The sequence below is a fragment of the Chelonoidis abingdonii genome, chromosome 4, assembly GCF_003597395.2.
Source record: "Chelonoidis abingdonii isolate Lonesome George chromosome 4, CheloAbing_2.0, whole genome shotgun sequence".
Taxonomy (NCBI): Eukaryota; Metazoa; Chordata; order Testudines; family Testudinidae; genus Chelonoidis; species Chelonoidis abingdonii.
The window spans coordinates 50317386-50343575 of NC_133772.1; the positions used below are offsets into that span (position 1 = coordinate 50317386).

At 41.1% G+C, this 26190-nt stretch overlaps 1 protein-coding gene across 2 annotated transcripts in view; it reads right to left on the minus strand.

Moving 5' to 3' along the window:
- Positions 1-1040: 1040 nt before the first annotated feature.
- The window catches only part of LMO1 (LIM domain only 1), an 85297-nt gene continuing 60147 nt past the window's right edge, over positions 1041-26190 (minus strand). For both annotated transcript variants that reach the window (XM_075064593.1, XM_075064592.1), the window contains exons 2-4: positions 21420-21633; positions 6228-6353; positions 1041-1494 (exon numbers count right to left, since the gene is read on the minus strand). In XM_075064593.1, the coding sequence (XP_074920694.1) occupies positions 1389-1494; positions 6228-6353; positions 21420-21633 (446 nt within the window). In that variant the 3' untranslated portion in view covers positions 1041-1388. The remainder of the gene's footprint in view (positions 1495-6227; positions 6354-21419; positions 21634-26190) is intronic.

The following is a 26190-nucleotide window of genomic DNA, read 5'->3' on the forward strand; positions in this document are numbered from 1 at the left end:
ATAGATATAAGAGACCAAGATAAAACTGCATATAGTATTTGTAATGCAGAGGAAACAAGCAATACGAGATTCAAGATCAGTAGCCGGCTATTAATTCATGCTGGGAAAAAACTGAAACAAAGGAAGAAAAGAAAAGCAGGGAGATATAGTAGGTGGAATTGAAGTAATTGTTCACAAGTGCTGGCTGCAATGTATAAAAATGATGTGGGTTATAAGTAAAATTGTTTGGTGTGGTCCCATACCTTGCACGTGAATTGTGTAACACTGACAATTGCCAGAAAGAGTAGCCTAAATATAATTTGGAGCTTTTTCATCGGAGTCTTTTTAAATGACCTAGATTAACTGGAATCTGACAGCTTGTTGTGTGGGAGGTCACAACAACTGGCAAATGACAAGCAAAAAGATCTGTAAAACAGATGATGTGGGTTCAATACCAGGCTTCGTTTGAAGTCTCTGGCATCAGCTGTTTTGGTGCCTGACGCTTGGAAAACTGATGCCCTGTATAAGGGAATTAAGCCATGCCAAAGCCCTGAAATGAATATTCTGATCAGTAACTGGCCACCTGTTGACAAGGCTAGATAGATTCTATTCATTAGGGTTCATACTGAAGAGATACTGTATTATCTGGTCAGTAGGGTTCTTGGTCATAACGTGCTTTCACTTAAAAGGGGTCTGTGTCCACAGATACCATTCATGCTGAACAATTAAAGCAGTTGTTTACCACAGTCCTCATGGGGATTCACTAGTGATGCAGTGAAGATTCCCCAGCTATCACCCCCACAGAGCTCATTTACGCCTTTCCTACATAACAGCAATTGTGGAGACCAAATGTCATGTGGTTCAAGCAGAGGCTGAATTTCAGAGCAGCACTTTCTCCCCTAACTCTTGTAAGATTTTGTGATAGTTTAAACTCTTGCCCGTTATTTTATTTTATGAGTGTTCCAGGGATCTGTGTAATGTTTTTTTAAAAAAAATCTGGTCAGCATCAAATGCAGGAAACACAAGCCCCAACTGTATTACAAATAAACCACAACTTAAAATGACCAGGAAACATTCATAATTTTTAATTCACACCAGTAATAAAATTGCATTACATTTTTCATAAAATAAATGTTCCAGTTTATATACAGAAATCAGACTGTACAGAGCCCTCCCCAGACCCCAAAAAACTCACAAACATACAGGCAATGCAGTGCTCAGCTAAGCAGGCACAACTGTACATCTAAATTTGTAACTGCTTTGTGTTGGGGGCAGGAAAAAGTACTACAATGTATATAGTCCTTTCTGGACCAAGAATTAAAAAAATATTGCAGGCAAGCTGACAGACGCCCCTCACTGCTTGTGTGGCTGAACGTCCATCCCACAGTGCTTCAGCAAAGCAGGGATCGTTATTGAACTTGGGACTCAAAACTTCCATTCAGTTGCCCTTCCTCATAGTCCATCTGACACAAGATCATGTTGTTCTTCAGGAAAAATTTGTCTCCCACGCAAAATCTGAAACAAACAAACAAAAAAGTTACGCATGACTAAATGTTAATTGGCATTAACCAGGTGGCAGTACACCAAGGAAAAGAGGACAGAGGATTAAAGTCTACAGGTAGCGGGTGCCCAGATGGAAAGGAAAAGTTAACTTCATTATGAACTATACTGACCGCATTGGAATTTAGGGAGGCAGGATATAGTGGATAGGGCACTCGACTAGGAACCAGGCAACCAGAGTCCTATTTCTGGCCCTGCCACTGATCTCTAAGAGACTCAAGTCACTTCACCTCCTTGTTTCCCTCTCCTACCTTTTGTTTGTGTTGTTTGGACAGACTGTAAGCTCTTTGGCGCAGAGGCCCTCTCATACTATGCATTTGAATAGTGCCTAGCACAAGGGGCTCTGATCTGTGTTGAAGCCTATAGTTCAGGGGTCGGCAACCTTTAAGAAGTGGTGTGCCGAGTCTTTCTTTATTCACTCTAATTTAAGGTTTCGTGTGCCGGTGATACATTTTAACGTTTTAAGAAGGTCTCTTTCTATAAGTCTAAAATATATAACTAAACTATTGTTGTATGCAAAGTAAATAAGGTTTCTAAAATGTTTAAGAAGATTCATTTAAAATTAAATTAAAACACAGAGCTTCCCCCGGACCAATGGCCAGGACCATGGCAGTGAGAGTGCCACTGAAATTCAGCTTGTGTGCCGCCTTCGGCATGTATGCCATAGGTTGCATACCCTGCTATAGATACTACCATAATAATCAACATGAAAAGTGATAGAATAGATCCCCAAATAGACATGAGCTTTCAGACTTCACTGAAACCAGGAAGCAAACAAGTTGTTACACAAAATGTTTTAAATGTTCTATGGTATTCAAATTTCCAGGTGAGGCAGTGTTTACACTAATTTACAGGCACTAAATGGCTATTAAGTCCTTCCTCACCCCCTTATGTACAGAGCTGAACAATAAATAGAAGTTTTTTGATGGATGGCTAGACTTGGTTAACCTTTATCTTCATGGAATGGAGCATGAAGTTCTGTCTACCATGTAAATTGTTCTGTTTGTATTAAAGCTGACAGAGAGACTTGTGATATTTAACAATTTTATTTGATCATTAAGGTAAAAAAAGTTGCACACAATATCTGCAAGGTGCAGTTTGACAGCCACTAGGCTCCTCACACCTCCTGTTTGCTATAGATGTAAAAGTTGATCTAGAATTTTAGGATAATACACACGGTGCTCTTCATTGATCTCCCACTTAAGGGCAGAGTCTGACTTAGCATGTGCTAAGTGCATGACAACAAAGCAGGACATAGGCAAGACAGCCTCAGTGTCCTAAGCCAATCCCGCTACTTCAGGGCAGGTACAGGCAAAGCTGGTAGTGATGCGGATGGCCAGTTCTGAAAGACAGATATATATGGTGCACACATGTCCAGCCAGCCAGGAACTGGCAGATATGAACTTTAAAGAGGCAAAAACATTAGCTTGGAGTTCAGGGGAGAAATATAGGCCCTGCACAACATGAAGCCCACGGAAAGAGGACAACTTTTTCCTCAGCAGAGTCATGAAGCCTTGAAAATGTGCCCCTACTATGTAGGGTGACCAGATGTCCCGATTTTATAGGGACAGTCCGATTTTTGGGTCTTTTTCTTATATAGGCTTCTATTACCCACCCCTCCCTCCACCCCCGTCCCAATTTTTCACATTTGCTGTCTGGTCACCCTCTAGTCCTGGTCTGGAATATGTTCTAAGCCTGATACTCTGTGGGTAACTAGAGACTGACAGCCTGCTATCAGACTGGATAGTCTGAATTATAAGAGGAGTGTTCATCTGTATGAGATCTACCAGATTCAAGCCTCTCCAGCACCTCATACAAGTTTTCCCCAATGGATGCCTATAAGTCAGCTGATGCCTTGCTTAATTTGGCAAGTCGGTATGGCAAAAACCTGTGGCTTCCACAGTACGCTTAATTAGTATGGTTCATTGTGTGATTTATCTCAGCACCCAGAGTCTCCTCTCCTAGCCTGCACCTGAAACCCTCTTTATAATAGTCTGAAATTCAGCTAGCTAACTTTTAACTTTGTATTCCAGATAAGAAACTGCAGATAAGCTGCTTCTTTAAGAGGAGACTCCAGTTAAAGTAGCATTGCACATATTGTCCTGAAAGTCACGGCCTCACCAATGGATTTGCTGAATATACAAAGTTTATTAGCCAACATTTTCCAGACTGCAACTTAAGACACAGCTGCTGACTTTCTGCTACTTAATGTTACTTAAATGGTGACCATAAAACCCAAGGAGCAGGAGTACAAAACAATGTCACGCCACCAGCACAACTGCAGGACAGTCAACAGCCGCCTTTTGCTAAATCTAGCTGGGGTCTAGAGCAGCTGTAGGAGAGCTGAAAAGATATTTGTAGGGTGTGGTTGAGTATGGTTCTTTGAAAATCAGGTGAAAACCAGGCATCGTGGGGTCCCATGTTTATCTCTCACAATGTGCTCAATTTACAAGACGAAGATGTTTTTCTCCAACTGCCAGCTCTGAAAATTCAGCATGGACCAAGCAGGAAGTGGAGTTCTTTCCTTCTCATGCACAACTACCAATCAAGATTTAGCAGGCCTGTGTCACACCCATAGAGTTTTATGCCTGTGCAAACCCAGCAGTTTTCTGGAGGTTGATGTGCGAGGAAAAGGGAACCCAGCCTTCACACCGTGAGTGACAAACTGTTAGAAAAACCTATCTTACTGAGCCAGTTTCATCAGGAATCAGTGAGACATGAACATTGAACCCAGGATGCCATTTTTATAAAGTGACTTTCAGAATAGAACTCACCACGAGAAAAAGGCAGGTGAACTGCCTGAAACATCTTAGGATTCTGATGTATTAGCAGAGTACAGTGATAAAAAGAAGATTTAGTAGTTAGACAACAGTTACCTTCCCTTAAAAAAAGCAACATGCGTTAGGCCCAAGACACATTTTAGGAATCAGTGTTTTTGACATGTGTTGGAGCCGATAGCTGATGGAAATATTTCGTACTCAACACTATTAAATAAAGTATCATTTTGCCTTAAAAAAAAAAACCAAAACCCTCCACTGTGCTAAGAATGGAGCCTGGGACTCTAAAAAAAGAATAGGGTAATACCAATGGATCCCAAAAAACCTAACTGAGCACTTTGCCTGTGAGAGGCTGCTCACTATTATGAGTTTCGTCTCTGGGGAGGGAGATGCTGAATTCCTGCCAGCACAGTCACAAAATGGATAGGTCTGCCAATGCTTTCTGGATAGCAATAAGGTATATCAGAAACATATTAAAGACAGAATTAGAAATAGGACTATGCACCAAAACACTAGGAAATACAGTTTGTCTGCAAGAAAGTACGCTCCCTGTCCAACACACCAACCACTAGATGTCACTATAACCTCAGTGGAATAACCCTGTTAAACTGGGGACAGCTTGATTTATTGCAGCTGTCAGTATTAATAGGAAGGCATTCTACCCCCAAACAAATACTACCAGCTCTGTGTTTGATACAGTGCCTTCAATTAAAGCCACCCAAACTACATACCGTGTGTCTGATTGTCCTCAGACATGCACTGCTAGGAGTTGGGTGTAACTCCACAGACTTCAACCAAGTTATACTGATATAAAACAAGTGTGAGAGGGAAGTCCTGTATACTGATATGTTCTCACCAATCTAACATGAAAGCTAGAAAGGAGGCGTGAGCATGTGTGTGTGTAAATATCACACACATACAACCCCATGTTGACTGAAATTCCAGAGTAATTGAAAGTGATGTATCTTATTTTTAAAATGAAATATCAGGTATGTTAACTTGGCTTTGAAGTAACGTGCTTTTCTCCCATTGAGCTTACTCACTCTTCTTTTCCTCCTCTTTTACCATGTCCCTTCACAAATACTAATTTATGGTTCAACGGGCAGCCTAAGCAAGGAGGGGCAGTTTTAAGAATGAACACATGCTTCAAAAAGGGAGACTATGTTGCATTTAATGCACTCAGCTTCCAAGACAAAAACTCAACCTTCCGACAAGTGCACCAAATCAAGAGAAAAGCAAGCCCTAAAGTCTTTGCACACACACCCCCATTCAGTCTTTTATAGATACCAATGAGTCAGGCTGAACCCATGTCCTTTCACTGTACACTTTGATATGTATTTCTCTCTGCATCTTCCAGTCAGGCGTGGTACAGCCTCATTTAAGACTACCCCACAAGCAGGCCCTATTGCTTATGCAGTAAACTGAAGAGAGCGCTTCATAGTCTCCAAAAAGGGTTTAACCTAGAATAGATTTCTCCTTTGTACCCTCCTCACTTCTGAGCCTGTCAGAAGTATGATTTAAGTAACTGAGTAACTTGTGCAAGAGAGGGTCCTATTTCCGTCTATGGGTGTTCAGCAAACAGGCTAGATGCTGAAAGACCTCAGAAGCTGTTCATTCAGCTGCATTACAACTATTTCAGAACAGCTGTCTGGTGCTTACTGTGCCTGGATCTGCAGTCCTTGCGTGTGCGCACACGCACACACACACCCCTACCTCCCTTGGCTCCATCCTCGAAAAGACTGCAGGACAGACCCAGTCTACATAGGCAACTACAAATAAGACAATCCAGCCAGTGCTAGCAGCTTCTCTGCCTCAGAGAGGTGGCAAAGATCAAGCAGATTTCCTTGGTCTGTTGGCAAAAATTAAAAAAGTTTGTGGGTTTTTTAATTTCTGTAATAACTGTGTCCTCACCTCTGGTTGCAGAGTTGGCAGGCAAAGCAGTCCAAATGGTAAACATTATCTCTGGCCCTCATCACCATCTCAAAGGCAGGGATCAGTTTACTGCAGGCAGCGCAATTCCCGGTGGTACCAAAGAGCCTGCCAAAGAAGCACAATCATTAGAAGCCATTTTAATTAAATGGTGAAAGCACTAATTAAGTGTAATTAGCAGTATCAAATACTGTATTGCACCAATAAATAGGAGTTGCAGTATCCATTTCGCTGACCAACCAGTGTGCAGGAACTTGGGATAAAATTGCCTGCTGAGCAAATGCTGATTGTCGAGATGAAACTTCACTTGTCTTGTGAGCCTTGGGCTAATTTACTATCTAATGGAGAAAGGCATTAAAGACACTTTCAGTCCTATTTTGTGGCTCACACAATTTCAGTCAAAACAAAACTATTTGCAAAGTTTTATCCCTGAACGTTTTGCTTCCTTCCCCACTCTACTCAGCACCCATTTGCTCTTCATTGTTACCTAATGGAGGAATCCAAGATGATGACAATGAGCCAGTTATAAAGGGTGAAACACAGAAGACTCGCTAACTTTGCCAACAGAGAAAAGTCCAACTTACCTCCTGTTTTAAAGGAACACACAGTTACCTAAAGACAATTGGTAATAATGTTTTACAAAGCCACTTTATACATTTTGCTAAGACCTCTACCCTCCTCAACCTTCCTGGGAACCAACTGAGCGTCTTACACCAAGGCCCAAGCAGTACATTCAACAGTTCACTTCAGCTCCTCAGTCCTTGAAGATAGCCCTTCTGCACCAGAAGCTTTGCCACTTTTGTCATGGCTTTTGCTATCTCCCTTCCTAGATGTCTGCTGCTCTTACAGCTCCCACAGGGAGACTAACCAACAGCTACCGCATCATCCCCCCAGCCCTAGGACAAGTCCCTGAAGACCCATGACCCAGTGTCACTCCCCGGGGACAGGCACGACAGCACTTCTAAATTAGAGCTATAGGAACCAGTTGGGGATGCATGGAATGAATCAAAGAATTGAATCTTAAACTGCAAATAGTCAATATTCACTTGTTACTTTCTGTTTAAGAGAAAGCATGTGATTTAATTGTTCTCAGAGCTATGTGGAAGGCACCTTCTTTCTGCTGATTGTTAGTTCGGCATGCATGTAAACATGCACACGTGTACATCCTCCTAAACATATATTGGGCCTAAGGTCTGTTTCAATTCTTTGGAGTTGGATCTTGTTAATGCCAGTATTTACTGGTTCTACCAGTACAAAAAGGCAAAAAAGCATAGAGAGAACTGCTTGTAGCCTGGTACAGGAACACTTATGTCTGATTTCTCAGCCTACAGTTTGCTGAACTAATCAATGCTACTGATCGCTGGACAGTAATCACTGAAGTGTGATAAGATCCCCAAGATAACCCTTCCACTCTCAGGCTCCTGAGCTATCATGTTAGTTTGTTTTTAGCATATAAAAAGTCTTACTTCTTGTGTCAGATGTTAAAAGCGACACCCATTACTTTTCTGTTATTCTTGGCTTGAAGGCCACTGGACTGTTTTCGGTGAGAGGAGACTAGACATTTGTGTCTGACACTTTACAAAAAAAATAAAAGTCTATGGTACAGTGGGCCAGATAAAAATAGTACCAGACACACAGCGATGTAAGATCTAAATACTCTTGCCCTCAGACTTCACCACATTAGGGCTGGAAAGCCTGTACCGCAATAGACCAAGCAAAATGGCAAAGAGTTTAAATAAGTCTTACAAATAAACAAAGCAAATGGCAACATATTCAGCAAGGGCAGGATGGTGGCCTGCTCTTATGATAGCAGGCGAGCCAGCGCTTCACTTTCTTGCATGGGCTCCCTGCGTTATGGTTTAGTTCACGACAGAGAAAGAGTAGACTTCAGAGGGCTGCTGCGCCCAGTCCTACACAGGTGGTCTGGGACACTGCAAGAAAGGGCATGTCTTATTATGGACCAGAGGCAGACCAGAGCAAGGGTGGTGATGCCCGCAGTGGCGGCAGAAGCTCACAGTTCTCCCTGGAATGCTCCTGGGCCAGCATAGCTACAATGTCCCTCATTCTGGACAGGGTGCCAATTTATAATTTAGCCCCAAATTTGTATTTTCTGATTCACAGTCATTTTACTTGGCAAAACAGAGTGTCTCTATCACTCCTTGGTATAACCGTCTTCCATCGTATAACTAGAACACTTAGTACAGCAGCAGCAGTCAGTTTCAATTTCTCTATTTGACAGAGAACTAGTAGATTAGGAGAACAATAACGTCTGCATTTCTAAAATATTCAAATCACAGCAAACGTTAAAAAAAAATCACTTAATAAAAATCAAACCCAAGCAAAGCAGCCCAATACCTTAGGTAAAGAGGATAGTGGAAGTTAATCCTAAATTTGTTCTGTGCATGACGCCACTATTCTTGTGAACATAAAATATCCATTATTCATTAGCATCACAGTTGTGTGGAGCTCAGTCTAGGTTAAATAAAATAAAGGGGCCCCAGACAGAGTTATTTGCATTGTTAAACAGGCAGTTTTCTTCACCCTTCAAATAGGATACTTCTCTACATGGAAATGATGGGCAAGTTTGGACAGATGTTCACTTAACTATTTAAACAGTTAGTTTAAGAAACATGATTGTATTTGGCACTGAATTCACCTGTCTCTTTTCAGGGGTTGGGGGGTAAACCAAGTGTTAAACAGCTTTGAATGTTTGCATAAGAGCTACAGTTCATGTTTTGTCCAGCTGAAATTATGTTGCCTTTTAATGTCTACATAAATGTATCTCCCAGTTTTTCAGTGTGCTAATCTTGTTCTCTTCCATTAAGTTTCAGACAGCCCTCACCTCCCTTCCCTAACATATGAACATTTCACACACATTCTAGCACTTCCTAATTTTAATCACTTCTCAGAGAAAGAAGTAAAGCTCTACATAGTCACTAAAATTCTCAGACATGCCTGACTTGTAGCTCAAAGATCACAAGCTTGGAGGAAGTGCAGATTGAAGCAAAGAAGAGATGCATTCTTCAACTAAGAATTTGGTCTTTGTTTTTTGGCACGTCCAGCTGCCATGCTCCATACCTCCTCACTTGGAGATCACACGAGGGGCAGTTTGGATTTTTGTTTTTTTAGTTTTGGGGGAGAACTCCCTTTCACCATCAATACTTCCCATTGTTTAGTTTAAAAAGAAGCCACAAAAAAGGAAACACATACTCCATCCTCTGGATGCATTCTCCATAGCAAATCCAATCTCCTCTCTCTCTCTCTCTCTCTCTCTCTCACATACACACACACACACCCCCCCACAAGATCCTCAATATTCTCACTGGCATGACACCAGTGGGGGAAAAAAGTCAGAGACAGGGAAGGTTTTTTAACCTTTTTAAAACTCTTAAAAAAAAGTTAGAAGACAGCAATTTTAAAGTACAGATTTATTCTTTCTTAAGTAACAGAAGGACCTCACCAGCTTGTAAATAAGCTTAGATTATGCAGATTTAAAATTTAACACAATTAAACTTTTACCCTATGGTAGTAATTATGCTTAATGGCTCTTACTCTGAACTTAACCATGTCTATTGTCGTCAGCCAATCTGAAAGCAGGAGTTTAGCCAAGGACAATTTTCTGTAGTTTATAGGCTCACTAAAATCCAGCTATTCTACATTCCGATTAGCTGTTGATGTCATTGTGTATAGTAAAAATTAAAGCTAATTGGCACACAGGAGCAGCAGAGAATATGAATGAGTTGAGGGGCAAGCAGGTAGCATTCTGTGGAAGTGCTATGTAACTGTTGGGAAGCTTCTTTTTATTTAAAGACTTAACTGCTTGTAACAATAAATTTTCTGTATAACATTTTGGAATTCAGCAGCTCTGTGGAAGTACCTTAAACTGACTAAATGTATGGTAGGGGCATAATTACCCAGAGTTCACCTTTTCTTTAGGGTATGAGTGAGGAGCTTATATGGTGAGTATGTGAAAGGGAGGGATTTGCCTAAAAGCGACCATCTCCATCATTTTAAACACATTCTATATTTCCAACTTTCATTCATCCCTCATGAATGAACATTAGATTTGTACCCCTTCCATGAATCTTCCTTCTCGCCCCACTCCCATTCATTTATGGTCTAAGCTATATGATAATCTACACCTCTGTTTCATTATCTCTAAACCTACAAATAGTATCTACAAATGGATTTCTAAATACCTAGCAATACCAAGACTGCCCTCCATCCTGATATTTGCAAACCAGCAGCAAGTCAGGGGCCAGAAAACTCTCCTTTGAAAAGGGACTGAAAAGACTGGGGGCAGCTCACTTGAGAAAAGAGATGGTTAAGAGGGGATATAAGTGTATATAAAGCACAGAATGGGATAGAGAAGGTACATTGGGAGCTGTATAATATGAGAAACAAGGAGGACATTCAGTGAAGTTAAAGAGGCAGCAAGTTCAAAACAGATACAAGAACGTACACTTTTTCCGCACAAAACATAATCAGATGGTGATAATTATTGTCACAGGATGTTGAGGCCATGAATTTAGCAATAGTCAAGAAGGGACTGGACATGTATATGGATACCAAGAATATCCAGGAGTTATAATAGTTAACGGAATCAGATTTTAGAAGAGAGAGTGAACCTCACACTTAAACCAATCACTAATAACTAGAGATTAAGTGGTTTCAGTATGAGGAGACCATTGCCTACCATACTAACCAATATGGTCTCTATTTTTAACTTGTACTCCTCTAGCTGCTCTGTAACCATCTGCTATTATGTTATATTTAGATTGTCATCTCTTTGGGGCAGAGACCATCTTGTTTTTGCTTGTACTGTGCCTAGCACAAGATAGTCTACGATTAGGGCGCCTTGGCACTTCTACAATACAAGTGGTGGTGATCGTTATAATAAAAAATTCTTGCACCTTCCTCCGAAGTATTTCATGCTGCTGCTGTATGAGATTGGATACTGGTTTAGATGCACCCTGGGTCTGATCCAGTATGGCAGTTCCTATGTCCATTTCTCATACCTTGAATTCATAGTCATGAGAAAAGAGCCTTGTTCCTACCAGCACAAAAAACATTCCAGCAAGTTGGACTTGAACAACTTACATCAGTGTCTGTCAACTGCACGTGGCTGACACAGATCGAACAACATAGGTTTATTGTGAGCTGACAAAATACTGAGTATGCAAATAGCTGTAGAAAAAGCTTAATAGCCACTTAATATGATAAAAATGTAAAACCAGTTCTAAAATGCAGAGTCAAGGCTGAAGGGTGTCTCTAATCTGTCTTTGTGTGGGATACGGACGTAACCCGCTCCCACAAAAACTGCATATGGCAAAAATCAGATAGATATTCCCTCTTCCATAATCACTGCTTGGCATGTGGTAAATACCTGTTGGTGAGTGCACACTTCTGAATACAATAGAGTCAATGCTAAGTGGAACGTTGTGTCAACTGAGGGAAAGGAGACAAATTTTGACATTAATGAAGTCGGTCAAGTTGTTCTTTCATGATGGTTTCTAGTTCAGTTCCAGAGAATGTACATTTTATGCCAGAGAGTTTATTACTCATGGATAGCTAAACTGAAGGAGCTGAACCAGCGTAGTATAAAAAGCCCTCCACCTGGGTGGCCAACTGGCATGGGGACTACGGGGTATACACTTCACGATTCCTCAAGGGCACACATCTTCAGTTGAACAATCCATATGAAAAGTATTTATTTTGGGTCTTTTGGTCCCTCCCTCCACATTTTAGAGAGTAAGATTTACACATGGTATGAAGCTGTCCCACCTGCTGTCAGAATATAAGCATCATCTCCTTCAAAAGCTCCAATTTTCCTACAGGATAACTGCTCCAATTGACATTAAAAACAACCTTGGCTTTCATAGATGCTGTGTAAATACACATACATGGAGCCAACTTTTCTTAGGAGAGTTTAGAAATATTAATAGGAAAGCTGCAAGTTTGAAAGCGTTCAAGGCAGGTCAGTACATCAAAGCCTATAGGGATTAGTCCACCCCCGTTAGTTTTGAAAACTAAAATTAAAATCAACTAACAAACCCAACTGCAATTTGTTACCCTGGAAAGTTCTGGTTTACATAAGTGAAAGGCCTTCATCTCCGCTAGCACATAGGAAATAATCTTTGCTGTGACAATACAAAGTGTGACAATGTGGTTGAGATGCACCATCTTTTGCACATAAAGCTCAGCATTTACTTTTTCATTGTCAATCTGTCTAGGCACAAAACAGTTTAGAGGCAGGGAAATCCCGTGCAGAATGCCTCAAAGTGGTTAAGAATAATAAAAGTCAGTTTAAGAAACTCTACACCATTATTAGGATCTTCAGTAAAACCCAAATTTAAACCACAGTCCTTTCTGGCCATGCTGCATCTATTTATAATCTTTTTAAACAGAAAATACATTTCTGGATATAAGCAGGTTGACTTGTATCCCTTTACTAACCGATCATAGCCTAATATATCTGCTGCTGATGTCCATATATGCCGTATATTTATTGAAAAAATAAATAGCACCCTCTTTGGAAGACTTCCCAGTTTATCGAGTTCTTTCTGCTAATTAATGCTCCTGAACGTAGCTTCAATGACACCATTGACAGATTAGCTCAAGTTTTGCTAGTTTGGGTGTACACACTGGAACTTTCAAAGATTGTGCTTGAAATGTGGACCTGTAGTTTGGCCATTGGATTTGGTGCCACCATCATTACTTACACATGGAAGTCTATTGAAAGCAAGGCATTGCTGTGCATGCTCTCTTGCTAGGCAGAAATCACATATTTTTGAAAATCAAAGACTCGCTTTTCTTAATCACTAATAAAAATACTGTACATTTATTGGATGCAATAACTTTCATCCAAAGGCATCCTTAAGCTCTTTACTCAGAAACTGAAATATAAACCGTACGTGATTATTACTGGGGCAGAACAAACCAATGCTGTCCAAAAAGCTGGAGACAGGAAAAGGTGAATGTTGAATCCAGCTGGAAGTAGGAACTTTTAGGCGGGAAGAAGGCACTACAGCTACCTAAATTGGAATTTGCTTAAGACACAGAGTAAAAAACACCTCTCTTTCTCTTTTGCAAATATGGTCTTGGGTTCATTAACAACCAGATAAGATGAAAACCCCAGTTTGAGCTCCAATTCAAAAGTTACGATAAGCAGAACATCACACCCCTAGTCTATGCTGAGGCATTGGTTCTAGGGGGAGGGATAGCTCAGTGATTTGAGCATTGGCCTGCTAAACCCAGGGTTGTGAGTTCAATCCTTGAGGGGGCCATTTAGGGATCCAGGAAAAAAAAATCTGTCAGGGAATTGGTCCTGCTTTGAGCAAGGGGTTGGACTAGATGACCTCCCAAGGTCCCTTCCAACCCTGATAGTCTATGAGTCTATACCAATGTAGGGCCTAATCAAAAGCACACTGAAACCAGTGAAAAGATTCCCATTAACTCCACTAGGAGCTGGATCAGATCCTTAGAGAGAAACATGCCCTCTACTGATTTACCATAATTTCTTTGTGCAATATTTGAGCTTCCTTTGGAGATACCCTCATTTAAGTCCCGACCAGGACCAACTGTTTGGTTTATCAAATTGTGATAAGTTCCTAACAAGTGCTGCTACGTATGAAATATGCTGAAGTCTTTTGGTCTGTTTCTATCATACTGCGTTTCATTTTCCTCCGATTTACATGGGTGTAATTCAGGAAGAGCTCCATTTAAGTCACTGGAGTTGCACTGGTGTAAGATAGGAGAGAATCAAACGCATCTTCCAAAAGCACCCCATTGAAAATTCTCAATTAAGATGACAGTTCCAGCAAGAAACTCTGAGCAGGGCTCACAGAGACTGCTTGTGTGCTCCAAGTTGGTGGATCTTCAAGTATGTCTGTGGATTAATAAAACAACTGGTTTTTGTATTAAACAAGCAGTTTACAAAGAAGCACACTGTAAGGATTTCTATACCAGGAACAGTGGTTTCCAACAGAATTTGCCTATTCAATGGAGACAGATAAATTAAAGATGGAAAAGATAGCCATCACGACTATTAACCAAATGGTAAATATATTGTCTAAGTCAATGTATCTGGAAATACATCTGTATGTAGCTGGAGATTGAGGTGGGATTGCAAGGATAATATTTAAACAACTCAAGATCTGATTTCATCTTTCAGAATTAAAAAAGAAGAAGAAAGTGCTTTAGGAAACATGAAGGTTAACAAATGTTCCTTTGCAAGCAATGACGACAGTTTATCTTTTGAAACAAATGATGAGGATATAGTCTAAGAGTTTCTGAAGCACATTTGAAAGATGTCCTCAGTGACTCAGTCAAAATGTATTCAGTGCAAAAAGCCCAATGCCTTATTTGACGCATTGGATGGCAGCCCACTTGAAAGCGATGCGGGCAGGCCAAGAATATACAGAACCAGTAGGGCTCCTGCCACTGGGCTCTACCCCATTCAGAAGAGGAGAAAACATTCACACTAAAAGGAGCTAATTCTCATGCCAGGTTTCATGCACTGGTCACAGCTGTCCAGTTAGCAGAATAGCACTTCTTCCAGGAGAGATCTAGGCATTATGTCTATTCCTGTCAGGGGCTCCAAAGAAGCACAGCACTGAACAGCCCAGAAGCCACCACTGAGCTCTGAAGTGCACGTTCAAAAGTTTCCATTTATGAACGAGCAGAAATGCAACTGAAGCAACTTGCAGCATGTCATCTAATATTTCTTTAAATGTATGCACAAATAAGCACCATGGCCAATGACCATGGAAAACACACCATTTGTTTCACACTAGTTGGCCAGAAAGCTAGGGTCTCTGGTGCCACCAACAGTAACAATCCCCATTGGAAGTTAATAGATTTGTGCTCCAACCAAGTGAAGGGGGAAGCCAAGCCCACTGCTAGGAGTTGTTTACTAATCACAAAGCAGCGCATTCTCAAACAGCTCGAGCTCCCCAGTGGATCTCAACAGTTACAATATCCATTCAAAAAGGCCCTCTATCCTTTATGTAAAGCCTTTGGGACACCAATAGAGTATGTGCTCCTACTATTATATGCACTATTCCCATACCTTTTCTCTGTCCGCATTCATAGATTCAAAATTGACTTGCTTGTTAGCTTTGTAAAGACTTTGTAACATATTTAGTGTACCAAGTTCCAGTATTTGACAGTGCTCTTCTTGGAAGCCACATAATCACAGTAAGCGGCCGGTGATTAATTCTTTTGATAGTCATTGTAATACTTTAAGTCACTGCAATGAACTTTAGTATAAATATATCTGTAACGTATAATTCCACCGTAGTTTAGCATTAATTTAGATCCAATTGCTGTAGAAGATGTTCCTTTTTTGTCTTACCTACTAGAGTTTGGATATTAGCTCCAAAGCCATTAAAGAAAGGAGTCAAATAAGAAGGGCTTAGATAATTCTCTGTGAGTGAAGCAAAACAGTGGAAGTGAATTAAGGACTGAGGAGATGGTGCAGAGAAAATAAAAGTTATGGATTCAGAGATCCTGTGCTCAGAAGTGGCTATTTGGAGTGGAGCACTTCTAGTTGAACTGATGTGGCAAGTTACCTTCTAGGTAGAAGGCTGGCCTGGTTGGTGAGAAAGCGTTTAAACAGGGAAGAGGAAAATGATGGATACACATTACAACATAAAGGCAGCAGGATACACAACAACATATATGGCCGGCAGGACAATGCTGAAAACAAAGCAGAAATGGCTGCAAGAACAAATAGAAATGAACAGAGGTAATCAAATGCTAAAGACATTAACATTAACAACCAAATAAGATGTATTTCTTATCTATGAGAAAGCCACAGAACAAGACAATTCAAATATCAACTTGTGCTGGAAAGCTGGCACTGTGTTACATATAAAACTAATAGTTGACAAGGGACAAGATTTTCAAAAAAGGTTGTCTAAAGCTAAGTCCATATTTAGGAACCCAAGTAAGTGGACTGATTTTCAGATGCACTGAGCACCCAAGCAGCTCCCAATGATTTCAGCAACAGAGAATTCGGTTAGCGTTAGGCTCTTCAGTAAGGCATTCAATGCTGCTCCACACAGTGCTCTCAGAGAAGTCTGAGCAAAGGCATGGCTATGTATATTATGTGATGGATGCCTAACTGACAGATGACCAGGAACAAAGTAATACTGCTAGTGTATTAAATAGCCAACCCCTGCAATGGATACCTTTTCCTCCCCTTAGCAAGGGTCAGATTTAGATCATGTGCTCAATGTCTTCATAAGTGACCTAGAACAAAGAAAGAAGAGCATGTTCACCAAGTTTTCCCATTATATGAAGTTAGGAGGCTGCCTAGCAGCAAGGGAGGCAAAATTAAAATGGTGGGATCTAGGAGAGTTAGACAGGAAAAATGATAAATAAAACTAGGTTTAATTAGGACAAATGCAAAGTGGTATGGTAGGAAGCCAGCAAAATAGGTGACTGTTGGTTGGGAACTGGCACAACCAAGAGACATTTGATGAGAAAATGGGCCCAACTCTTTCCTGCCCTGTACATAGTAGTCAGTCATTTTACGTCGGTGTACAGTAGCAATACAATGCTACCAAATCAGACTTCTGCACACCCTTACACAGGGATGCAGTGTCTACACGGAGTAAAACCCAGTCTGTTGAACATGAACAGGAAAATCATGCAGTAATAGAAGAGAAACACAGGGATGTATAATATAAATACAAGTATAATGTGTGGAACTGAATTATTCTTAGCAAATTTAAAGAAGGGTAGCATAAATTATCAGATTATTAGAAAATGACTTACTTAAAGGTTAAGAGAACTAAAGTAGCAGTCTGGAAAGGGAACTTTGGAAAGCAGATTTGTAACAAGAAAGAAAGTCTAGGAGGTTTTTTCCAGTAGTCAAAGTGAACACAAGCTGAAATTAAGACAGGAAGAATTTAAGATAACCTAGGAAACAATCAGTGAAGTCAGTTACAGATTGCATATATCTGCATATGCAACTGTCATTATTTGAGTCAATGAAAGATTAGATGGATCTCTCATATTTTGTATCCCTTAGTGATAAAAGGACATGATCCAAAGTCCCTTCTACCTGCAGTAGCTAAAATACCTTAGCACAGAGAAAGCCTGCACTGAACTGTTGTGAAGTAAGCTACTCATTAATCTCACCACTAACACATTGCTTTACACTTTAAGAGTTCTGCACAAATTCTAACTGACCTCCCACACACCCTAAAGAGGTAGAGAGGAGTGCTGTAGTTATATTTGGCTTATAGCTGGAGACAGAGAAGTGATGTGACACACCCAAGTTATAGAGTTAGTCCATGTCAGAGCCAATGTTCTGGTAATCACTGAGATAGGTGCCATGTTAAGACAAACAGAATTAGAAATCTGGCTCAGACCACTGTCTGCAAGAATACCCACAGCATGGATTACCTGTAAATTCCTCAGATTGCTGCTGGAGAGACCTGTGATCAATTCCCGGTTCAGCCACAGATTTCTTGAGTGACCTTGGGCAAGTTTCAAGAATCTGTAGAATGTGGATGAGACTCTCTTGCCTCACAGGGGTGTTGTGAGGATAAATTCCTGGATGATTGTGAGACACTCAGAAATTACAATGATGAGGGTCACGTGAGTATCTAGACTGACCTGGAGGCTATATGGCACTTCTTACCCGTATGACCCATCCCAGGGGCGCACACACTTTTTTCCCATTAATTTTTGCGAAGGAAGTTAGAGAGAACAAAACCCCAGTCTACCAGGAAATCCCAGCAGCACAAGCTCCCCTCCACTTCCTATGAGTACCCCAGCACTTTGGTGCTTCATCCTCCTTTGGACTCCCTCATGCTCCCAGCAGCATCGGCTAGCTGCCCTGTATTCATTGTCCATGCTCTGCCAGGAGCAGTCTTTGACTGGTGTTACAAATCTTCAAAGTCCTCTCTTTTCCTATCTTCTAAAATCACCTGTACTTTCAATTCACTGTCTGCCATATTCCTCAGTCTCTCCCGCCCAGAACTCCCTGCTGTTCCTGGTGTCTCTTCTCCAATATCCAGGCTCCCTCTGTTCCCTATTATTCTACTCTCTGCCTTCTTAAAAACCCTTGTATTCAGTCCTTCCCACCCAAGCAAATCCCACAACACTCTGCTCCATACCCCAGTCTCTCTTCCCTCTTCAAACAGGCCGCTCCTCACCTACACTTTGGGGGTGGCCTACCTATACAGTTATACTTGGGTCTGAAACAGCTGAAATTCTACGGACTCTTGATAGCACAGGCACTGCTTATATGCCTGAGAGATTGAAGCACAGAATTCATAACTAGAGGAAAGATGATCTGATTCCACTGATGGGCTACAAGGTTCCAGTTCTAAACACTATAACAGTTAATTACAATCAAATATTTCACAACTCCATTTCTTCTTATTTTTAAAGGAAAATTAAGGAAAATTTGATTTGTAAAATTGTAAACACTACAGACTCCCTAAAATATTACCCTGAATCCATTAATACTTTGATCCCAGATAACTCAAGGGTTTTAAATATTGTCACAAATACGGCTGGTTTCTGGGAACCACATGGTTAACAAAGTGTTGAACTTAACTACAGTCTATTGTTTATTGCCGAAAATCTATTCAGGGGATGATGATACAGGAGGAAATTCTATGGGGACAGGTGTTATAGAAAAATATTAGCTAAAAGTCATTCACCCCTCCAAATAAACCTCAACATTATATCTTTTCACAGATTCCAAGGCCAGAAGGGACCATTGTGATCATCTAGTCTACCTCCTATATAACACAGGCCACAGAACTTCCTCAAAATAATTCCTAGAGCAGAACTTTTAGGAAAACATCCAGTCGTGTTTTAAAAATGGTCAGTGATGGAGAATCCACCATGACCCTTGGTAAGTTGTTCTAATGGTTAATTACTCTCACTGTTAAAAATTTACACCTTATTCCCAGTCTGAATTGATCTAGCTTCAACTTCCAAGCATAGAATCATGTTACACCTTTCTCTGCTAGCCTGAAGTCTATTTTTAAATATTTGTTCACCATGTAAATATTTCCAGACTAATCAAGTTACCCTTTAACCTTCTCTTTGTTAAGATGAATAGAGAGCTCTTTGAGTATCATTCCAAGGCATGTTTTTTTACTCTTTCTCATGGCTCTTCTCTGAACCCTCTCTAATTTATCAACATCTTTCTGGAAAAGTGGGCACCAGAACTGAACACAGGATTCCAACAGAGGTCACATCAGTACCAAGTACAAAGATAAAATAACCTCCCTACTCCTTCTTGAGAGTTTCCTGTTTATGCATCCTAGGATCACATTAGTTCCTTTTGGCCACAGCATCACACTGGGGGTTCTTCCGCAGCTGATTACCCACCATGATCCCCAACTCTTTTTCAATCACTGCTTCCAGAACAGAGTTCCTCATCCAGTAAGAATGGCCTACATTCTTTGTTCTTAGATGTATACATTTATATTTAACTTTATTAAAACACATATTGTTTGCTTGCACCAACTTTACCAAGTGACCCAGATCGCTCTGAATCAGTGACCTTGATTCCCTGTTTAGTTACATTCCGAGTCCTATTAGTTAGCCAGTATTTAATTTATTTAATGTGTGCCAGGTTAATTCTATATTGTTCTATTTTTTTTTTTAAAGTCACAAATGTCACATGGTAGCAAGTCAAACACCTTACAGCAATCTAAGTATAGGATGTCAACAGTATTATCTTTATTAACCAAACTTGTAATACCAAAAAGAGATATGAAGTTATTGTTCATAAACCCATGTAGATTTGCATCAATTACATTACCCTCCTTTAATTCTTTATCAAGTCTCATATCAGCCACTCCATTATCTTGACCGGGATCGACATCAGGCTGACAGGCTTATAATTACCTGGGTCATCCAGTTTACTCTTTTATAAAAACTGGCATGAGTCTAGCTTTCTTCCAGTCTTCTGAAACTTCCCCAAGACTTATTGAAAATCAACATTAATGGTTCACTGGCCTCCTCAGCCAGCTCTTTTAAAAATCTGAAGTCTTGGATGCACTTTAGCTGGACGGCCTGTCTAACTTCACTAGCTTTTGTTTAACATCCTCCAGAGATACCAGTGGAATGGAAAGAGTGTCTCCACCACCATATGGGAGAGTATATCATCTGTTTTTCCTCCCTGAATACAGATCAGAAACATTTATTGAACATTTCTGCCTTTTCTGCATTATTACTGACCAACCATTGTCAGGATTCTTCTTGTTCCTAATATATTTTTAAAACTCCTTATTGTCCTTAACTCTGCTGGCCACAGATTTCTCCTTGTGTCCCTTTGCTTCCCTTATCAGTTTTCTATAATTCCTAACTTCTGATTGATAGTAATAACTATCAACTTCCTTTTTATTTATTTTATATATTCTATACAGTGGACTTCACTTCCTCTCACTTTTGCAGTAAGCCCATTATTAGGGAAATACGCTATAGCTATTGTCTTAAGACTCATTTAAGCTTCCATATATACGTATTTGCATATATCCAATCCAAAAAAAGTCACAATTGTCCTTGCGTAACATTTTATTCGCTACAAATGCACATGGGTGAGGATAGCTCTACCTGGAGGAAGAGTCAGTGTTGGTCACTACAAGATTTCCTGAAGGAAAAAGCTTTAAAAAAAACCTGATCTCTTATTTTGATGCTGTTTTGCTTTGTTGTGTTCACCAAGGAGCCTCATTTGCCCGGGGGGGTGGGGGGAAGAAGCCGACAAAACAGTTAAATGTCTATTTAAAAGCTGACATTGAAAGGCAAGTTGGACAGACCCTCAGCAGTTGTGTATCCACACAGCACTGAAGTCAGAGGAACTACATCAGTTTACACCAGCTCATGATCTGGCCCTCCATTTTAAAAATAAACATCCCTTTCTTTTGTAAGTTTGTAATTAAAAAAAATACCATAAAGCATGCCCTTCCCTCACTACCAAGCCTTACACATAAACAGTTCCATCAAATATAATACAGTAAATGAAAAGGTGTCCTTAAAAAGGAGAAAGCTATGGATCTTGTACTCAATTTAACTATTAGGCAATGCTAAAAACCTGTGCATGTGGATATTTACACAGTACAAATTTAGAAAAAAACAAACAGCTGGCAGTGAACTGGGAGCTTATAGGAAGAACCCACAGAATATACCTGTATTTACCTCAGGTAATCTCTGCGGCACAGAATGAGATTTGCTTTTGTGTAAAGAGTTGATCCAACCTCTCCAAGACGGCAGTCACAGCAGGCACATTTTAGACAATCTTCATGCCAATATTTATCCAAGGCCTTCAGAAGGTAGCGGTCCTTGATCTTTCGGTTGCAGCCAGCACAGCCTTTCTGTTTCCCTTTTGGTTGTACAGATAACATCGGCACACCTACAAACAAAAACAAACCATTACAATTCATGAGACGTTTGCAGACAGACAAATATTTTAAGCAGAATTGCTTTCCCGCACAGTTGGGGACTTTCAGTGCTGCAGGTTTGGGGGAGATCATGTTTTAAACAGCTTTCGGCAGCAGTGATCAAAGAAACAGGTTTTATCTTGGGAGGGATGTTCACCTGCGAGGATGTGATAGTTATTTCCCAAATGATAAACTGACCCGAGCACCAGGTTGTTGGTTTAAAATCCTTCAGCAAATAATTTAGTTGCAATTTCAACATTTTTCTTTTTCTTAATTAGCATTAACAGACAATTAATGAGACAGATAAAGGCAATCATGAAGATTTTAATGGCACATATTCCAAGGCCCTAATGCTGGTCCGCTGTCAAGTTGAGCTTGGTAGAAGGAGAGGAAAGTGGAGGCAAAGAAAACTATATTCCACTCTTTTACTCTTTGCACCCTCCTCCCTCATAAAGACCCTGCTGAAAACTAGCATAGTCCTCAGGCTGCTCTAACCTACGCTACCCCAGGCCTCTGAGGGCAACTGAGAATAGCCAGAGCACAAGGATTCTTTAACAGCGTTGCTTATATTAAGGGCTCTGCACTAGCACCTAGGATGTATTTCTAGATAACTGGCTAATCTGGGCTTTCCCTTTGCTTTGTGCCATCAGAGCAGGTACCAAAAACTCTGGGCCTCATTCAGATGCTGGACAGTAGAGATGAGTGCAAGCATGTCAGGGAGACAGCTAGGTTCTCAATCAGGGAATCAGGAGAGAAAACAGTTCTTTGGCCACCAAACCCCTAGATGGTGATAGGACACCAAGAGCCTATCTGAGCTCCCAGGGCACCAAAGCCCCCAGGCCTGTTAGTATACTGCCTCTCATGGGCTCCTCTTCCAACTTTCCAATAAGCTGCTCCTCCCTACTGCCTCCAACTTCCCTACAGGCCTCCTCTCCCTTTTGGGCACTCAGTCACCACAGGACTCCTGTTCCCTGAGCTCTGTGCCCAGAGGTCTTGGAGAGAAGCTGCTTGCCTGTTGCTTTGGAAGGCGTGAACCTGTATCCTACTACCCCTCAGTATCCTCACAGGGAAAAGGGAGAGATTTGCTTTAGAGCACAAGGGCAAATGAAACAAACATGGTTTTATGGGGCAGAGTGGGTAAAAAAAAAAAAAAAAAGTGCACTCTGTAAGTGACCTAGATGGAGGAAGTGACTATATAAGGAGTCAGAATGCCACTTTACCTATTACTGGCCCCGCCCCATATCATACCCACATTGAAATGAGGGAGCTGGGCCTCCGAATTGGCTTAGATGAAGTTGGGGAGATGAGAAGGTGGCGGTGATGGCAACGGTGGGGGTGGCACAGGATCTGCTCTCGTGCAACATTTTACAACAGTTTTAATAGCAAGTTATAGATCCTAGGAAGCAGCAGCTTGATATTGGAATTACTAACAGCCCCTTAACCTGAGTGGCACTACTTAGTGCTGCTGTAATAAGTGACATTTGCTGCTTTCCTTAAATGCCAGGGGACTCGAGGGTGGCTAACACTTGGCACATGTAGAACTCACCACTCTTACAGTAATAATTGCTCTGTCAGAGCTGCAAGTGGACAACAGCACTTAAGACACTTCTGCACAAACAGTGCGCTATTGATCCATTTGTTATCAAAGTGGTCTCGGTACTGTGGAGACAGGTCAAGTAACATTCTTAAGGCTAAAAGAGCCCTCCTGCTCTAGGCTGCCAGAGGCTCAAAATCCACTTGCTTAGAAATATCTGCAAACTTGAGACACTGGTGACAACTATGTAACAATTAGTAAGTGAAGATCTAAGCCTCAGCTCCAATACCACACACAATTCAACAATGCTACTCAAACACATGGTGCCATCAGGCTGCCCAAAAGTAGAAAAAAAGATTTTTGAGCAAGCACAGAAGTGTTTTCTAAAGAAAACCCACAAACAACCCCTCCCCCCCTCCCCCCTGCGAACCGCAAAAATTCAGAAGAGGAACCTCTCTTAGACTGCAGAGGTAAAATGTGAGCAGCTGTGATATTGCAAGACATGCTCACAAGAGACAGGAAAGGGGCTCGTGGGTTCTACAACTGTGCTTTTCACTTGGGCATTCTGGGAGCTCCACTTTTCCAGCTGATCTCTTCCTCAGATTTCTTCTTCAGAATATTTCCCACCAAGAGATAATCACGTGCCAGCTCAAGCCCCACACCAGCAGACTAACTCCACAGACAAAGGATTGCAATTCCTTGCCAGAATGGAGGCCTTGCGTGGAAACACTAACTGGATGTAGAAGTAGGGCTCAGTAGCAACATGAAAATTTTTTTTTAAATTTTCTGAGCTTACTGAAACCAAGCACCAGGCTTCCCTAAATGTAAGAATCATGTTGAAAGACAGTGTCTCTAGACACTGGAGAAGGGAAGAGAAAACAGCTCTCTATCTAGTAATAGAACATTTTGGATTACAGAACTAAACTGTCTTGATATATGTAATCAAAGACTCTCCAAGGTCCTTAAAGAGCTGCGACACCACATAGTACTGGATGGGATTTGTTACTAATCATGTACTTGGGTTCCAGGGTGGGTGAAGGGCTTTCCACTCCTTTGTATTAGTATGGTTAGTCTGGCCACACATTGTATAACTTCAGCTTTGTCTGTCAAAAATAACCATAATCTCACTGGTCATTCAAAAGTGGACGGAAAGATAGGTTTGCTGTGCAAAAAATCAGTGTTTTCAATCTCTCATCCAGATACTCTTCAAATGGCTGCCTTAAAACTCTCCGATGTCAATGCTGCCGATCACCAGTGGATGGAAAGCAAGGGAGAAGACACAATCCAGGTTGCTAGTTGTTGACATTAGAAAAATCAAGTTTCAGGTGATCACAAGAGATTGAAATTCTGATGCAGCTGATCAAAAATCATGTACCAGCTTTTCAGCTGCCAAGTCATGAAAGGGATCCAGAAAAACTGAACTCACAACATGTGTTTAGATCAATACTCTGGGATACTGTAGGAAAAACCCTTGCTTGACAGCAGTTCTTTTATCCCCTTTGGCACTGGGTATGCTCAGCTGTGACAAACATTAGTAATTTGAGTTTAAACCTTTACAGTTCAAGATACTTAAAATATACTGCTAACATAATATATAAAGTTGCTGCTGCCATGTTAACAAGTTTTTAAACAGGAGCTCTGTGTGTGTCAATATCTCTAATTTTTTCATTCTCTGCCAGTCGCATATGCATTTACTGTACATCTATCAGGGCTCAAAACCAGCTAGTAGGTGCCTACATGTTCTACTGATACTTCTCTGAAGCTACCATCTCTAAGGGTACGTCTGCAGAGTATTTTGGAGCAAACCTCTCAGACTGGGTCACGAAATGGGGTTTGCATTAGAGCCCTAAAAATAGCAGGATTGACAGCATGAAGCTCCGACTTGGACTTCACAGTACGGGCTCTGAAACCTAGGCTGAACGCCTGGAATAACAGCTCTGAGAGGCATGAACTGCCCCATTCATCTCAACAGAGGGTTAAAATCATCATTCCCGGTCATCTGAGTAAAGCGTCTACTATTTCATTCTTCACGTAAGGCCATGTCTATAGATATGGTGCTACTGAGGCACCTCTGCAGCACGTTTGGTGATGATGCTCTAGGCCGATTGGAGAGAGCTCTCTCGTCGGCAGAAAACCCCACCTTCATGAGCAGCGGAAGCTACGTTGGTGGGAGATGCTGTGCACACAAGTGCTTATACCAGCGAAGTTTATGTCGCTCAGGGGTGTGACTATTCCTTCACAGCCCTAAGCGTCATAAGTTTTGCCGACATAGGCTATAGTGTAGACCTAGAGGGGGAGCCAAAAAGCACACAATCATATTTTGAATATCTCCACAATCTACTGTGAGCAGCATCTCATACTGGATATTCACAGAGGCGGAGCTTGTTTTGTGGGCAGAGTTTGGAAGAACGCACTACCACTCCCCGCCCCAGTCTGCTTCCTGAGCCACACCGTCAGACAATCTATATAATGCTGTTTCGTATTTGGACAAGTTTCATGGGTAAGGTTCATTTTTCCAATACAACATGAATAAAGGACGAGTTTAACTTACCCAAGCTCATACAGAAAGTGCAAGAAAGAAATGCTGTACATGGCAGAACAAAATCAACGCAGTTTGGAGTAGTCTCCCCACCTGTAGTAACCTCTACTCCCCTACAAAACGTTATTGTTCTTGTAGTTATTTAACTTTATACTACAAAAGACCTACGCATATCCACCCAAATTTAAAGCATCAGTGGAAATCTAGTAGGCACTGAAAAATACCAAACCCCAGGTTATGTTCCTCTGGCAGTGCGCTTTATCAACACTCACACTTTCATTCACAAATATGCTTTGAAACAGCTCAGCAATTTACAGATCTCCTTCCCCATCCCTACATGGAACCAGGTGTCATTCGTGACATCTTAAACAAGTCTGGAGATCCTGCCTCAGACGCATCCCAGGAACAGTAGATGCCTCTAGTTTCAAGGTTTAAACATTAAGTTTAATTGGTTCT